The sequence below is a fragment of the Meles meles genome, chromosome 2, assembly GCF_922984935.1.
Source record: "Meles meles chromosome 2, mMelMel3.1 paternal haplotype, whole genome shotgun sequence".
NCBI classification, from domain to species: domain Eukaryota; kingdom Metazoa; phylum Chordata; class Mammalia; order Carnivora; family Mustelidae; genus Meles; species Meles meles.
The window spans coordinates 166,375,795-166,392,495 of NC_060067.1; the positions used below are offsets into that span (position 1 = coordinate 166,375,795).

Sequence of the window (16,701 nt, forward strand, 5' to 3'; positions counted from 1 at the left end):
AGGTTGTTACCCCCGCGGTTTGGGACTTGGATCCCTCCACCCCGCCTTCAGATAACCCGTTTGCAGGAAAATGGTTTTATTCTGGGACTCGAAATTGGGGATGGGGGTGCAGGCCTGGGTAGTGGAATGTGAAGAATGGCCATCTCTCTCTCTCTCTCTCTCTCTCTCTCTCCCCCCTTTTCTTTTTCCTGAAACAAACACAGAAGTCCCTTCCTACAGTCTGGCCAGGAGGAATGTGGAGACCGGGAGCAGACCGAGGAAGACTCCGCAGGCAGAGTTTAAAGAGAACCACCTCCGGACCGTGTTTGCAGGGCCTTGAATCTGCTGCCCTTTCCACCTGTTTCAGGGAGCCTGCGTCCGAGGGAACACTACAGTTCCTCGCCTGGGGGTCTGCCCCACCCCCACCCCGGGGCCTTTTTCAGTGCAGGGTCTGGGGCGACTGCCCCGAGGCCCCAGCCCTGGTTTGTGGCAGTCCCGCCCCTTTCCGGCTCGAGGCTCTGACGCTGGTTGGTCTTCCCGGTCCTCCTTGGGGACTCTGGTTCCCCTCCCTCCACCCCAGCCCAGTCTTGGGATTAGGAAGGGAAGGGGATGGGAAGGCTGGTGAGGGGCAGCTGCCCCCAGTGTCCCCGACTACGTCAGGGGCTGCGGCCTCCGAGTGCGCTTGGTCCGGCGCGTGGGGGCTGAGCCCACGAACTCGAACTGCTTCTGCCTCTCGGCGTGGTTGGGGAAGGGCAGCTGGCCCTGGTAGAGGCGCTTGATGAAGTGAGCCTCTCGTTGGTTCTGGCGGCTGCGAGAAGCCTGGCGGGGCCGACCCTGCCTCGTGAAGGCCATGAACCATCCCTCGTGCCGGGCATTCTGGAAGGCTGTGTAGTTGTTCTCCAGGACGATCTCCGTGAACACGCAGTCTTTGCTCTTCCCGCTGGGCTGTGGAGGGAGGGAGGGAGAGGAGGGGTGTTCGTCCACCCAACCTGTCTGGTTTGTCTGACTTTTGGACCAATTTTGTGGGACAAAGGAGGGAGCGACAGGGGGCTGTGTGCCCAGGGATTTCTGCGGGGGGAGGTAGATGCCCTTGTTGGAGAGATAAAAGTGGGAGAAGGGAACAAGGTTTGCTGGGAGTCAGATCTGAACCTAAATACAGGTTTGTCATTTGGAAGTTGTATGCCTTGAGCATGGTGCTTAGCCAGTGGTATAGCGTGGTAACTGTTGGGTGGAGGCCAAGGAGGCAACAGTCTGAGGAGAATGCGCAACTGTCTACAGAATAAAGACTATGTCAGGAGCCACGCAGCCATCCATTTGGCCCTATCCAAAACCTTGACACTATGCCCATTTTTATAGACGAGAAGCCTGAGGCTTGACCGAAATCAGCAAATATTTGGTGAGAACAGTGAGAACCAGAAGCCAGGATTGACAAATGCTAAAGGAGATGGAATTCTCCCTACGCAACAGCAACAGCGCTGGACCTGCCGGAAAGCTCACACCCGCTGGTGCTTACACTAGTAGGCGTTAGTGTGCCATCTGCCTAGAGGGATCCTGTGGACCCCACTGACCTTGGGGGAGCTTGTGGCCATGTATGAATGCCCACTCTCAGCTGATCAGCTCTTGACCCTCAACACGGGGGCTGCAATCTCACAAAGGTGCTAAATCCTGACTCATTGATTGGACATAGCCTATAAATCAGAGCCCAAGACACTTAGAGATCAGTAAGTGTCTCATTTAAATGGAGAAACAAGAGAGGCTGAGTGTTGGAGTGTGAGTAGAAGTCATCTTGGCTTGGGCCCAGGGGAGGGGAGTGCGGTGCTGTGGGGCAGGCAGGAAGATTGATTCATTCCTCCCCTCGCCCTCCTTCCAGGTCTCACCTTCCCAATGAGCTTGCCCCTCTTGTTCATACAGATGTACTTCTCGCTCTCAGCCCCCTTGATGCGCACACGGCTTCCAAATGTGTCTGTCTCCACTATGAGTTTGGCTGTGATGGGGGAGGGGGAGAAGGACCTCTGTTGGCGGGAGTTGTCGGCTCAGGGGTGTGGCAGGGGGCCCCCCAGCCAGCCTGGCCTCCCAACTTTGGTTGTGGGGTGGCACCGGGAGGCTCTCCCACTTCGGGCCCCTGCCTGGGCACAGGATCTGTTAGGCCGCCAGCGGTGTGAGTGGCCTCCAGCGAGGACTGGGTCTCACCGAACTTGTTGCCGTCCTCCGCGGTGGCAGAGATGCGACGTCCGGTGACCTGCACGTGCTTGCCACTGGTCCGGCTGTAGAGCTGGTACTCGCGGATCTGCCGCCGGCTCAGCTGGTCAGTCATGGCACCCTGGTCCCTCACGTACTGGTTAAAATTAGGAGACGGGTGATTCTCCCCCTTTGCGGTTACCAAGGGAAAAATAGTGTCAATTTGCTTTGGGTGACACCACCACTGGTCCATCCGGGGGAGAGGGGTGTGGAGGTGAGAGTGATGGGAGAGGCCACTGGTCCTAGGAAGCAGAGGTGTTGGGGAAGGGGACGTATGACCTTCCCAGGCCAGTGGGTGAGCCAGTCATGATCTCTTGGCTCTCCATCTGCCCAGGCTTGGGGGACACCTGTGATCTAGTGCAGACCTGGAATTGTGACTCTGGTTGCTAGAAGGAACCTTCAAAGTTATGGAACCCAAGTTCAGCACTAACGGTGGGAACCTGAGCTTCTGCATGACTCCCCTGCCCCTCCCCCTGGGTGCTCAGGACCCTCAGAGGAGCCCGTACGCAGTTCGTGTTCTGTCCCTCTGCGGGTGAGGGACGCGGAGGCTGCAGCAGCAGGAGGAGCCAGCGGCATGGTCCAGGGGTGCTCCGGGGAGGTGCCAGGCTGCCTGTGACGTAACCGAGGCTGGTGGCCAGTAGGGGCGCTGTTGCCACCAGCTTCCAGGTTCCACCCAGACGTGGTGCAAAGCCAGGGCAAGCACCGTCTCCAGGCCCAGTCTCTCCCTACCTATCTGCAACACTGAGTGGGAGAAAACCACACCACTTCCTGCTCTCTCTCCAGTGAGGTGCAAACCAGATGCCATTTCTCAGCTGCCGGTGACAGCTTCAACCCTAGACTCAAATGTTTCTCTCTCCACCCGATCCTGCTGGCCCCACTCTCCCTGGCCCAGGTCCCTAAGGCCACCTTTATACCAGGCCCAATCACAACTGCTGAGACAGACCTGGACCCAGGTCAGCATCTGTTGGAGGCCACGTCTGTTGCAGAGGGAGGAGCAGGATCAGGAAGGATCAGCTTTGGAAGGGGGTGGTGAGTGCGTGGTGGCTCCAGGCTGACCCTGTAACCTGCTCAGGGTTAACCCTTCGTGTGTGTCACTGCTCATTTCCCACTGCAGCTCGGCCACTGGCCAGAAGTGCTGCCAGGACCCCCACCCTGCTATGAGAGCAGGGTCTGGAGACTCAGAGCAGCAAAGTGCGCCCCGCACCCCATCCTGGAAAAACCCGAGGCCAGCATTTGGGGTGGGGGCTAGTCTCCCTGCCAGGGGGTGGGGTCTAGCTGGCCTGGGACCCTCAGTGGGGTCCAGCCCGGCCCCAGCCCCCAGCCTCCTGGCCCAGGTTCAGGCCCTCCGCCCCTCTTGGCGGGCAGCCTCCTTCTGGCTGTCTGTTCCAGGTCAGGAGCAGAGAGGGCCCCCCTGAAGCCCCCTCCTCTCCTTGTCCCCCTTCAGGCCCTGCACAAAAGCAGCCCCACGCCCCCCCCCCCCACAGCCACACAGCCCACAGCCCACAAGTCGCTCTCCCCGCGGGACCTGGCCTGTCCCTTTCATGTTCCCGCTGCGGGGGGACCTCCCCTTCCACTGCTGCAGACAGCTGCTTGTCAGACAGCCCCTCAAGCATGGCTATGGTCCGGCCTGCCGGCCCCCCCTCCAGGGGGGTGAGGGGGCACTTCAAGGGGGAAAGGACAGCTTTGCCACCTTCCCTGAGTCCTGAATGGGGCCTCAGCCAGGCCATAAACGCCCCGGCCAGCCTCACCATTGTGCTAATTCCCCTTCCAGAACAGGTTGGGTCCACCCCCAGCCCCCTCCCAGCCAGGCTGGGGGCTTTCTTCTTGCTCTCCCTGGATGTGTGAAGCAAAAGGCCTGGAACGGGGGCTAGAGCAAAAGGGGGAAGGAAAGGGGGGGGGAGTTGTCTCTCTCTCTCTCCCACCCCCCCACTGCTTCAAAGGCAGCCCCTTTCCCTCTCCCAGAGAAAAGGCATTTACCTTCAAAAAAAGTCCCCACTGGATATGAAGAGAAGCGGGCCTCTGGCCTGGGAAAGCCAAGCGATCTCTCCCCAGAGCGGTTCTGGACCAGTGCATTTTAATAGCTGCACTTTTATGGAGGATCACAAAAAGGGACCGAGCCTCGCCCAGGGGGCTGAGGCTTGGGGTGGGGGGTGTGCATGGGGGCGCTGGCATGGGGTGGGGGGAGTGTGGAGATGCAAACCCTGAGTCTTGTCCCAAACAAACCTCTTTGGGCTTGACCTAGTTGCCCTGTAGGTGAGGAGTCACCCCTCCCTGGCTGGGCATTGGGACTGCCCACGCGGTCCCCCAGGGCAGTGCACCCCTGGGACATCGGTGATGGGGGGAGTGGGGTAGGAAGCGGAATGCACAAGCGGTTTTGCGTGGAAACCTGTGTTTTCAGGTAGCTCCCAGTACAAGCGTCACCTGAGCCGGCACCTCTGCCCTCTACCCATCTCTCCAGAGTCCATCCCTCAAGCCTGGGCTGCCGCATGCGGTTAGCCTTGGTGGTGAGGTGGGGGAGGTGAACCCATGTGGCAGTACGGAGGGAGAAACAGAGACTCCAGGACAAATAGGGATAGGGAGGGTCGTGGAGGGAGGACAGATAAAGACCTCAGTGCATCCCCAGATGTGCCTTAGCCCCTTCTACCCGCCTCCAAAGGCTGACACCACCACCCACCCCCACCTCAGAAACCATCCGGATCCAGGGAGAGGCCGGAACCTGCCTCTGTCCACCAAGAGGAGACTACCCCCCCCAAGCTGGGTGGGGTGGGGAGACAGGGAACAGCTACTGGGGGGGCGCCCGCCTACCTGAGTTTGACAGCAGAGAATCAGTATCTGGAGGCACCTGTGTGGGAAGACAAGGCAGACCCTGGTGGGGGCGCCAGCAGTCAACCCAGGGCGAGCACCCAGGCACCCTCCCCTCACCCCCCCCACCCCTCCGGGTGGGAGACCCGGTAAAATGAGGTCTGCCCCAGGCTGGAAAGGGCAACGAAACTTCCATCCAGAGAGGCAGCACACTTACAGAGTGACGTGGGGCAGCAGGCGGGTGGCTCCCATCGCCGGAGAGAGTCCTTGGGGTGGTGGCCCCCTGCCCCCAAACTCAGGAGCAGATATGGGCAGTCCCCAGGGGTAGAGAGGGGTAGAGTCCCAGAGAAGCCAAGGTCTCTTCAAGCCACAGGTTTTCAGGGGGGAGAGGAGGAGAGAGAGGGGAGGAGGAAGAGAGAGAGGGAGGGGAGGAGGAGTGGGGGAGGAGGGCGTAATTGGGAGACTGAGGTGTGAGGTGTCCACCTTCCTGGCCAGTGAGCGGGCAAAGCAGCCGCTGGCGGGGGCTGCCAGCCTCTTGCGGGGCTGCCTGCGCACAGGGGATGGAGCTGCTGGCTAGGGAGGCTGGACCCCGTGGTCTCCCACGTTTTCCCTAACCCTCAGACCTGAATGGGAGGGCCCCGTCTCCGTTCCCCAGGGGCCAGCTTCTCCTGCCCTCAGGTCTGGCGCCCCACCTCCCCAAGGGTGAGCGCAGGTATCATTCCTGGGCCAGGGGTTGCTGAGTCTGGCTCTGGGGGTGGAAATTCCCAGAAGCAGCCTTAAAAGGAGGAGCCTCCCTCCAGGGGGCAGGCGGTGGGCTTGGCTAGGAGCGCTGGCTTCCACTGCCTCTGTCACCCCTGGCTCCCCCTCTCTGTGGTCTGGCCACCCGGTTGGAGGTGTCAGGGCCGCCCTGACTGGCAGCAAATAGCGGGTGCAACAGGTTGGGGACCAGGGATGGGGGAGAAGGTGCAGCTGGGGCTGTGGGAGGACCCGGTGTGGGCTTGAGAGCTGGCCTGCTGACTCAGGACAGACAGGCTCTGAGAGGGGCTGCTGCATTGGCACAAGCTCTTTTTCTTTGGGCCCCTGGCACTTTTCTAGAAGTGGGGACAGTAATGTCAGAGGGCCAAATGAGATAACTGCCCTGAGCAGATGTCAAAAGGCACAACACGTTCTGGGCCTCACCCACCATCCTCTCTGAGGCAGTGGCTATCCCTAGGGCCTCCTCCCTGCGCCCACCAGCCCCTGCCTGGGATGAAGAGCCAACCAGCCTCTTTACGTGACCTCTGGTCCCACCCTGCTGTGTGCCATGCCAGTATTACCCCATTCTACAGACAGGGAAACTGAGATGCACTGCTGGGTAGTTAGCTCAGAATGACCCAGCCAGTGAATGGTGGGACTGGGCTCCTGAAGTCCATGCTCTTTCTGTTCCATGTGGGTCTGGTCTGGAGCCTTTCTGCTGTGTCCACTCCCTCTGGGCCAAGATATCCAAGGCCCCAGAGGCTGGTGACGGGGACTGTAACTGTCCCTTTCGTTCAGAAGGCAGGTGATGGTGACTGTGGAAGCAGGCTTGTAATTGGGGGGGATCTCGGAGGGAAGCCCCCATGTAGGGAAGCAGAGCTCACATCTCAGCTCTGGGCTCCGAGGTCTAAGCGCCCCCAGGACGGAAAGAGAAGGGAAATGCTGGACGTGGATGTATTTACCTAAAGAGATGAGCAGGAGGGCGAAACTCTCACCTCCAAACCTCCTTCTCACCTTCCTGAGCTAGATCAATCCACAAAGTTGTCTGCCACCCCTCCCCCGCCCCCAGACAAGCCCTAAGGCCACCTCCTGGCCACCTCCAACTGTCCAGCTCCAGCACCTGGCTCCCAGCTCCGCCCCGGCTCCCCACAGCGGGGCTCAGGGCCCTGTTCAGCCTGAACTGGCCTGGGGAGTGCGGGGTGGGGGGAGCCTTGTAACTGGGGGGGTCCAGGGTTGCGACCATACTTGAATCGTACTGTCAAACTGGAAGGGTTCTTCGAGATTCTTCATCTGGTCCAGGCTCCTGCTCACTGATGAGGCCCAGGGATGGTCTCAGTTAGTGAGTAGCACGTGACTCGGACAAGGTACCGGGTACCCAGACTCCCAGTCCAGTGCTCAGCATTTTCTAAGCATGCCCCACCCTGTCCTGCTCCTCTGCTTTCATCCAGGCTGGTGCCCCTGATGATTTCCATTTTCTATATTGGCTCACTTTCTGCCCGATTTAAACTGCCCCTTCGAGGAAATGCCCGAGTCCACCTGTCTGCTGTGGCTGGTGCCAGCTCTGGCTCCCTTCTCTGGGTAGCCTGAGACCTCACCCACGTGTCTGCCTGCTCCTAGCTCCCGGTAGGGTGCTCAGAGCTACCTCCTCCCGCCCTCACTCCTGGGATGACAGGTGGGAATGGACCCATGGAGGATGTAGTTCAAACTTGGGGTGGACCCAATGAATTAAGGAGTCGGGTGTGGGGAGTGCCACCTAGCGCTGTCTGGGCCCCAGTTTTCTAAGCCCGAGTGCCTGGTTCTTATCGGTGGGGGAGGGGCTCGTTGTCACCGGCTAGCCCCCCAGCCAGGCCTGGGTCTCCATGGTAACAGATGCCAGCAGTCAAGCTTGGCCTTGGGGCTCAGCCAGGGGCCTGTGCCGGGGGACTCTAGGGCATGGGTGGGTAGCCTATTTTATGGTGTGATGCCTGCTCCCTGTCCCTTCCCATTGTGCCCCTACAGGCCCGGCCTCCTGACTCAGCTTGCTCCTTTACCCCTATGGGAAGGCCAGTGCTGGCTTCCAAGAGGGGAGGCAGCATGGAGAGTGTCCATGGACTTTATCCCCATCCCTGTGCCCTGTCCGCTATGGGCTGTGTGTCCTATGGCGATCCCTTCCTTTCTCTGGTCCCACTTCCTAATTTGTAAAAACGAAATGGCCATTACCAATGTTGTCAAAACTGCCACCATGGGCATCAGCTGAGGTGGACACTCCCTGAAAATTATCAAGGACCAAAAGAATGGGAGCAAGGGGCCTAGATCCTCTTATGTGGCCCAGACTCAGTTTACCTACATTTTGACCCAGTCTCTCCCTTGACTAGAGGGAGCTGGGAGGCAGAAGGTAGGGTTCATTAACATTTATGGGGGGAGGTGGCAGGAGGTGATAAGGGAAGTGAGAAGTAGCCCGGGCTGCATTGGTTAATCCCCACCCCCTAGTGCCAAGTTCAACACCCCCCAACGGAGGCGTCTCACGCCTGCTCCTTCTAACAGCCCAGCTGGTGCAGACACAGCCCGCAGAGCCCACCTGCAGACCTGCCACTTGTCACCACCTGCTTCGACCCCAGCTCACCCTTCTCCTGTTGAAAAACAGAAGGGCTGGAGCTGGGGCAGGGCAAAAGACAAATGGACCCTTCCAAGACGGGGAGCCCTCCATCTTTGCCGCTCTATCCCTGCTGCCGGCCAGCACCGGGAGATCAAATCTGCGGGCGTAGCTGTCCGTGTAGCTGTCGCCTGCCCTTCTGTGCAGACTCAGGGTGGAGCCAGGCTGCTGGGGCGTTTGCCAGGGGTGAGGTGGAGGGAGGAAGTACCTGTGAGAACCCCAGCTGGGCTAGAAGTGGCCGGGGCTGCCCATCCCAACTACCAGACCTCATTCTAATGACTGCTTTCCGTTCAGGAGACTTCCTAGCACTCAGGCTGCTGTGTGCTTTCTCCCTCTCTGCCAAAGTGGTTAGAGAGCTCTGGGGCCAGACGACCTGGCGGGAACCCTGCCCCCCCCCCCCCGCTCTGGGGCCTTGGGGGCCCGTTGTGTCACCTCTCTGGGCCTCATCTTCCAGGTCTGAGAAACAGGGCTTAACGGTGCCCAGTGCCTACTTCCTGCAATCGGGCAGCCTTCTCTTTGTTCAGATCTCCAAGCTTGCTCTGCCGCAGGCCCTTTGCATTCTTGGCCCCTGCTTCTCGGAGTGTCCTTCTGCCAGCGACTCCTGGTGCCTGCCACCCCCTTCTTGTCGCTCTTGTCCTTTGAGGGACTTCCTCTCATCGCCTAATAGTACTTCTCCAGCCTGGGAAGTGGCCTGTTTCACTTCCTCCAAAGCACTGGACAGTAACTGACATTTTGTTGTTGGCTTTTGTTTCCATGAGACTGGAGGGGACTTAAATGTGAAGAATTTGTCTCCTCTGTCCTGTGTCACTGTGGCATGAAGCCATGGAAAATGCCTGCAGCCCACCATCCTGGGGCCAGATGTAAACTGATGTCCCTTAGCACTGTCTAGGTAACCCGAGGTCAGTGGCTCATTCTCATTTGTTAGAGGGTGGGGTGATGCCCACATCTGTCCCAGGGGATGTAGACAGCAAAAAGCAAGAAGGCTAGCCCTACCCTCCTCCATCTCTTCTGGCTTTGAGAGAAACTGAGGCTGAACACAGACACACAAGCCTGGTTGCTGACCTTCCTGTGCCAGCCTCTCACCTTCGGGGACCCTGCCTCTGGATCCTGGAGAGAGGCAAGACCATCTCCCCACTGGCCTACTTTAGGTTTTGTTGGTAGGGGTGTGGGGGAGGGCCTGCGAGCATTAAGCCCAAGTAGGGGGCCATCTGTGTGTCATGATGGGTGACCCAGGCTTTGGGTCATTCACCCCCTTGCTAGTCCGAACACTTTGGGGAGCCCTGTTCTGTGGTTCTGGGAGCTGTCCTGGGAGAAGCCTCCTCACACGGGAGTTAAGAGTGTTCACCCGTCCACCCCCTGTGAGAGACCCTCTACAACCTGCCTCACTCACGTGTCCCGCCTGGAAGGGTCTCCTCGGAGGTGCAGGCCTCTGGGCTCTTGCCTGACACAGAGCTTCACACAAATGAGCAGGAGCCCACCCTGAACAGGAGGCAAGCCTGGGAGTGCACAGCTAGCATCCCCCCTCCTGGGTTCCACCAGATGTCCTGTGTATTTGACAACCGACAGACGTGATCAGGGCCAGGAGAGAACCCCAGGCTAGTCTGACGGTGGAGGGGGGGGTGGGCAAGGCCCTTTCTGGCAGGGTGGGCGGCTCTCTCCCTTTGGTTTGGTACCTGGAAAACCGGCCAGCCACAAGGGTGTGTGGACACAGGAAGCCCTACACCAGCTGGATCTCCGTCCCTCAGGCCGGAGCCAGAAAGCTGAAGCTGGGTAAGGGGTTGAGACACTTGGTTTTCCCCACAGCAAAACTGGGGGGAGGTGGGAGTTTGAGGGAGAGAAGAGCAGCGCAGAACCCAGCTGGCGCATGGCCGCCCTCTGCCGGGCACACAGGCTCACTGCAGCCAGCAAGAAGGAGGGCCCCTGCGGACAGATGGCAGAAACAAGGTCCTGGCAAAGCAAACTTTATTGTGGCCCTGAGGTTGGAGTTTTCCCTCCAGGTCCTGCTGAAACTTGCGTTGGACTGAGGGTCTCTTGTGTCACCCCCAATAGCTCCATCCCATTCAGACTCAGATGGAGAGAGGCTGGTGGTGGCGGGGGAACCTGCAGAACATGCCGAGGAAGGCAGGCAACCCTGCACGGTGCTCTAGCTGGCTCTCCCTTCGTCACTGCAGCCAGGACCCTCCTGGCCCCTCATTTCTTGGATCCAGGCTTTTTAGGTTTGAATGTGGGTTTGGCCTACAGAGAGAAGGGAGGGTGTCCATGTCCCACTCCCTCCATCTGCCCGTGTCTCCCCACCCCCCTTTCTTCTCATACTCACCTTTTTCACAGGACTCTTGTCTTTAAGACTGGATCTGGAATTGGGTGGGGCGGAGCAGGGAGGGGGAGTGGGTGGGAAGGAGAGAGTGCTCAGCCGGACACCAGTCGCACAGACCCTCTTCATGCCCACTGGCAGAGTCGGGGGCTGCAGAATTCACCTCTCCACCTGTCACCTGCTGGGGACCACTCTGACTCGCTCTTATTCTAAATAAGATGTCTTGTTCTTCTCCGGTTTCCATCTGCTTTCATTTTTTATCACAAATAGGTCTTTTTCATCATAAAAGTAATGTTTAACTAAGTGCCACAAAATATAGCAAATAGAGATTGTTACTTATTTTATTTCCCTACCAGTATTAACATTTTGGTGTTTCCTTTTGGGCTTTTTGCTTTGTTTTCTTTTAAAAACATGTGAAATAACATGAAAGTAACTTACTATCCTGTCTTTTTTAATTCTAGAAACACTTTCCAGGATGCTATATTCTTCGTAGACATAGGTCACATTCCATTGGGAGAATGAGACATAGCTTAATCAGCTCGTACATTGGTTGACATTTAGAATGCTTCCATTTTTACTACTACTTAAATAATGCCTACCTCGGTGCCTATCATTTTACAAAATCCCATATTTTGGATGGGATCCTTGGGAAGGAATTGCCATAGTGGAATTAGGTCAAAAGGTAAGAATACTTTCATGCTTTTCCAAGAGGTGTGGCAGCCAGCAGGGGACTCGTACCCGTGTGCACATAGGCCAGGCTCTTTCTGGCCCCATGCACCCCCATTACAAGATTTTGGCCAAGTTAATAGATGGAAAGAGTTACCTCACTGCCTCCTCTTCTTTTTCCACCTTTTTTTTCTGGGAACCAAACAGCGGTGTTGGGCCAGTTAGTATGGGGCCCAGGGCCAGAGCAGATGCCCGCTGGGCACCTGGGCTGAGCACCCAGGCTGAGCAACTGGCGGCCCTGCCCAGGCTTCAGCACACTCAGGCACACTCCGTGCAAAGGGCCTGGCTGGGTTTCTGAGGAGCCTCTGGGGGTCCCTTCCCTCACCTTGGCAACACTAGTCTGCTTCTGGGATGCCGGCCTCTTGACTTGTTTAACGGGGGCATCCTCCTCTAGGGACACATCTATATCATCATCATCGTCGTCGTCATCGACCTCCTCGCTGTCATCTTCCTCCTCCTCTTCCTCCTCCTCCTCCTCCTCCTCCTCCTCTTCTTCCCAGGGTAGGTCTGCATGGAAAGGGGGCAGGGCCTCGGAGCTCGGGGTCTCCACCTAGCTCCCATTCTGTGCCATGGGTCTTGTTCTCAGAGCTGCCCTGGGGAAGCCGGCCTCCTCGTGACCCTTTCTGGCCTGACAAAGTGGAGGCTTGGGTGGGGTGAGGGGTCCGGAAGCCCAGAGGGCTGGGATGGCAGGGGAAGCGGCCAGCTATGGCTCTGGCTGGGAAGGAGCCAGAGGAGGGGAAGGGTAGGCGGAGGTGGGGGTCCCCAGGAGCAGCTAAGGAATGCAGACCTCATCCTGAGGGAAGCGGAGGCTGCCAGGGGCTTGTGGTAGGACAGTGCCCTGAGGGAGGGGGGACAAGCGGACAAAGGAGGCTATGAAGGGAGTCAGCAGCTCCCTTCATAGGGAGTTACGGCTGGCTGGGGTCCATATTACTCTCCCAGCTCCATGCTTCACAACAGCTAACCTTCCAAGTGCGGGTCGTACTCAGCATCATGCAAACTTGTTCCTGAATATCCCGTGCATCCCTCCCAACTGCTCTTTGAAGATGAGAGCAAGTACATCCCACCCTCATGCTATAGGCAAGGGGACTGCGGCCCAGAGGCACCGGCAGGTAAAGGAGGACTTCCAGTCCAGACGACTGGCAATCACGCTGCCTTTGGGGATTTTCGCCAGTAATTCCAGAATCCCGAGCATTGGAGTGCCTCTTCCCTCCTTGGCCCTGTGCGAGGCACAGCACTCTGAGACTTTCCCCAGGTCCAGGATCTGACTTACTGTAACGTTCCTGGCCACTGAGGAACACAGGCCCAGAGCCAGCCCGCAGCTGGAAAGTGACTGGAGGAGAAAGCTCCAATCCCATGAGGACCACCTGCAAGGGGAGGATTTGAGGGCAGGAGCAGAGAAGATGGGCTGGCTCAGCTCTGGCAGCTGCCTGCAGGCTGGTCCCTGGCAGAAACCATCAGAACGGATCCCCCAGACCCCAACTAGACACATTGGGCCTCATGGTGTCATCAGCCCCTTCCTGTTGAGGTGGGCTCTGTCAGAGGAGAATGGGAATCTGATAAGCCCGTTCTTGTTAAAGATCCCAGACAGGCTTCCAAACTGAGGGGCTGCTGTTCCATAGAGAATTCTGACTGCTACTGACTGAGTTGTATCCCCAAATTCTTACGTGAAGCCCTAACCACCAGTGTGAGGGTATCTGCAGGTGGGGCTTTTGAGAGGTAATTAGGACTAGATGAGGTCATGAGAGCCTCATGAGCCCTCAGGATGGGATGAGTGTCCTCTGTCCTCATAAAGCAGACAGAGCGTTCCCTCTGTTGCTGTCTCTCTGCTGTGGGAGGAGAGAGAGCAGGCAGCTGCCGGCAAGCCAGGAACAGGGTCCTTTCCCAAATCCGACCATGCTGGCACCGTGTTTTCAGACTTTCAGCCTCCAGAACTGGGACAAAATAAATGTCTGTTGTTTAAGCCCCTCACTCTGTGGTATTTTGTTAGGGCAGCCCACCCAAATAAGACACTGACCAAATGAGAAAAGCAGACACCAAGTGGTATGTACAGTACCAGCAGTGTGGATGTACGTGCGAAGAAGTTAGACTTCTCTTAAGTGTGAGCCACAATTTTCAGTGCACAGTACAATATTTTTTTTCTTACGCTTCTGCAAACTTCCCAAATTTTCTGGAGTATTGATGATGATACTCCTGTTTACTGATTGCCTGCCGTGTGCCAGGCCCTAAGCCAAGCATTTTATGGGCTTTATCCATTGAGCTCCTCCTGACAGTCCCACAATGGAGATGTCCTGACTTTACAGAGGAGGGAACGGAGGAGGCTTCGGGAGAGGAATTTAGAGTTCTGGGCTCAGACAGGAAGGAGATAAGTGAAACTAAAACTCTGCAGCCATCAACACCTAGAAATGCTGGATAAAATGTGCTCCAATGTTTTCATTGCATGGCTGCGTAGTAAAACAGAAGGAAGGGGTCCCGTGCACCAGAAATGAAGGGGCAGCATGTGCAGGAGCTGAGAGAAGCTGAGGGGGGATGGGCCTGAAAACAGCTCTGGCCTGGAGTTTGTTTGCCTTAAAATTATTTACTTATTTGCCAGAGAGAGGGGGAGGCAGAGGGAGAAGCAGTCTCCCCTGAGCAGGGAGCCTGATGTGGGGCTCCATCCTAGGACCCTGAGATCTTGACCTGAACCGAAGGCAGATGGCTAACTGACTGAGCCACCCAGGCGCCCCATGACCTTGGGTTTTAACACAAACTCATGGATGGGAGACAGGGCCTGGGCTCAAGAAAGGAGTGCTGTCATGGAGCCTGCTGAATGGAGGCCAGGACCCTCCAAGGGTTGTACCTCAATAAAAAGCTCCAGGGTCAGGGTGAGGTGAGGAGACTCCAGAATTCTAAACCCACCTACCAGGAACTCCTCCTCCCCCTACCACTGATGGAAGGAAATGCAAAAGGGATAAAAGAAGTCTCCTGTGAGAACCCAAAAACCCATGGCTGTACCTCTCACTCACACAAAGTTTGAATTCACTTGGTGAGTACTGCCTAGTCAAGAAACTTGTCTAAAATCCCAGGCTGGTGACATTCCTGGGCAAATGGCAGACACAAATGCAAAACTATTCCCTTGGGACACTGTCAATTTTCTTCACATGGAATACTTTCAGGAAAAAAAAAAAAAAAGACCCTGAAGACATCTCCCCATCTAAAATTACAAAATATTCTTCCTCTCCCTCTGCCATTCCCTCTGGTTGTACTCTCTGACTCTCTATCGCTCTGTCAAATAAATAAATAACATCTTTTTTAAAAAAATTATTTATTTGTCAGAGAGAGGGATAGAAAGAGCACAAGAAGGCAGAGAGAAGCAGGCTCCCCACTGAGCAAGGAGCCTGATGTGGGACTCAATCCCAGGACCCTGGGATCATGACCTGAGCTGAAGGCAGATGCTTAACCAGCTGAGACATCCAGGCAACCCAATAAATAAAATCTTTAAAATTATAAATCAGACAAGACACAATCCCATTAGAGTGAGCAGAAGGAAACAAAATGACGACAGACCAGCACAGGCAAGAACTTGAATCAAAAGAATAACAATCTAAAAAAAAAAAAAAAAGAATAACAATCTAAACAATTGTGAAATTAGATCGATGAAAGTCAAATAAACAAAAATAGGAATCAGAACCATGAGAAGAGGTATTAGGAGAAATAGAAAGAACCAAATGCACTTTCTAGACTGAACAAAGGGTTAAAAAGCAGAATAAACCAGCTGAAATAAGGATAAGTAAACTGGAATCGTGCTGTGAAGAAACTGCCCAGTACCCAGCAGAGAGAGATGAACAAAATATGAAAGAGAACCTGAGAGGTATGGAGGACAGAACGAGCAGATCCAATATGCATCTATTCACAGTAAGGGACTAGAAGCAATGGAGTCAATACACAGAGTAAACCAAGAGCTTCTAGAAACCATCAAGGACACGGATCCTCACATCCAGAAAACCCATGTCCTGAACAGATAAATAAAAACAAATGTGCACCTGAACATTACATAGTGAAACAGTGGACAGCAAAAACAGAGAGTTTATCTTAAATAAACCAGAGAGGAAACACAGATTTCCAAAAAAGGAACAATAACCAGACTGAAGGTTTTGACAGCAACATCAAAAAACAGAAGAGAATTTCATCCTCAAAGTTTTGAGGGAAACTTCCTCTCTATGTAGAACTATACACAGCCAAATTATGATGAAGGGATGAGAGTAAAATAAAAGATATTTCCAGGCAAAGCCCAAGTAAGTTCACTACTTCCAGACCTACTCAATGAGGTCTCAAAAAAGATGATAGTTAACTCACGCAGCCACTCTGGAAAACGATATGGAGTTTCCTCCTGTTCCTTAAAAACAGTATGAAGGTACCCTACGACCCAGCAATTGCACCACTAGGTATTTATCCAAAGGATGCAAACATAGTGATCCAAGGGGCATGAGCACCCCAATGTTTATAGCAGCCATGCCCACAATAGCCAAACTATGGAAGGAGTCCAGATGTCCATTGGCAGATGAATGGATAAAGAAGAGGTGGTATAGAAAGGGGACAAACCATAAGAGACTTTTAATCTTAGGAAACACACTGAGGTTTGCTGGAGTGGGGAGGGGTTGGGGAATGGGATAACTGGGTGATAGACATTGGGGAGGGTATGTTTTGTAATGAGTGCTGGGTGTTGTGTAAGACTGATGAATCACAGACCTGTACCCCTGAAACAAATAACACATTATAAGTTAATTAATTGAAATTTAAAAAAAAAGAGGTGGTACACACACACACACACACACACACACAGGAATATTACTTGGTCATCAAAAAGAATGAAATCTTGCCATTTGCAATGACATGGATGGAACTAGAGGGTATCATGCTAAATGAAATAAATGAGTCAGAGAAAGACAAATATATGATTTCATTCATATGTGGAACTTGAGAAACAAAACAGATGAACATAGGGGAAGGCAAGGAAAAATAAGATAAAAACAGAAAGGGTGGCAAACAATAAGAGACTCTTAACTCTAGGAAACTGAGGGTTGCTGGAGGGGACGTGGGTGGGGTTTTGTGGTAACTGGGTGATGGGCCTTAAGGAGGGCACGCGATGTGAGGAGCACAGGGTGTTATATGCAATTGGCAAATCACTGCACTCTACCCCTGAAACTAATAATACATGATATGTTAACTAAATCAAATTTAAAGACTTTTTTTTTTAAAAAGAGGACAATTACATGGAGAAGGAAGAAGTGGATATGAACAG

The 16,701-nt window shown here is 55.0% G+C and overlaps 2 protein-coding genes across 3 annotated transcripts in view; both read right to left on the reverse strand.

Annotated features, from left to right (window-relative positions):
* Positions 1-166: 166 nt before the first annotated feature.
* FGF17 (fibroblast growth factor 17) lies at positions 167-5,367 on the reverse strand. Of its 2 annotated transcripts, none has more exons than XM_045985242.1 (5): positions 5,237-5,367; positions 5,023-5,059; positions 2,170-2,314; positions 1,857-1,963; positions 167-924 (listed from the first exon to the last, which is right to left on the reverse strand). In XM_045985242.1, exons 1-5 carry the CDS (start codon positions 5,269-5,271, stop codon positions 631-633), a joined length of 618 nt encoding a protein of 205 aa, XP_045841198.1. In that variant the 5' UTR covers positions 5,272-5,367; the 3' UTR covers positions 167-630. The 2 variants fall into 2 exon arrangements, with proteins under 2 accessions (XP_045841198.1, XP_045841188.1); XM_045985232.1 differs by having other exon boundaries at positions 2,170-2,347; positions 5,237-5,271.
* A 4,985-nt stretch (positions 5,368-10,352) lies between these two features.
* NPM2 (nucleophosmin/nucleoplasmin 2) overlaps positions 10,353-16,701 on the reverse strand; it is a 31,231-nt gene continuing 24,882 nt past the window's right edge. The window contains exons 6-10 of the mRNA XM_045985216.1: positions 12,694-12,787; positions 11,749-11,930; positions 11,521-11,555; positions 10,704-10,737; positions 10,353-10,621 (exon numbers count right to left, since the gene is read on the reverse strand). Of these exons, the coding sequence (XP_045841172.1) occupies positions 10,577-10,621; positions 10,704-10,737; positions 11,521-11,555; positions 11,749-11,930; positions 12,694-12,787 (390 nt within the window). The 3' untranslated portion in view covers positions 10,353-10,576. The remainder of the gene's footprint in view (positions 10,622-10,703; positions 10,738-11,520; positions 11,556-11,748; positions 11,931-12,693; positions 12,788-16,701) is intronic.

What these genes read in the sequence shown, in the direction of transcription:
- FGF17 (XM_045985232.1), bottom strand. Translation starts at nt 5,271, where the DNA reads ATGGGAGCCACCCGCCTGCTGCCCCACGTCACTCT. An exon ending in GGAGGACGGCAACAAGTTCG is followed by an intron (nt 1,964 to 2,169) that starts GTGAGACCCAGT and finishes CCCCCATCACAG; the next exon opens with CCAAACTCATAGTGGAGACA. An exon ending in GGGGCAAGCTCATTGGGAAG is followed by an intron (nt 925 to 1,856) that starts GTGAGACCTGGA and finishes CTCCCTCCACAG; the next exon opens with CCCAGCGGGAAGAGCAAAGA.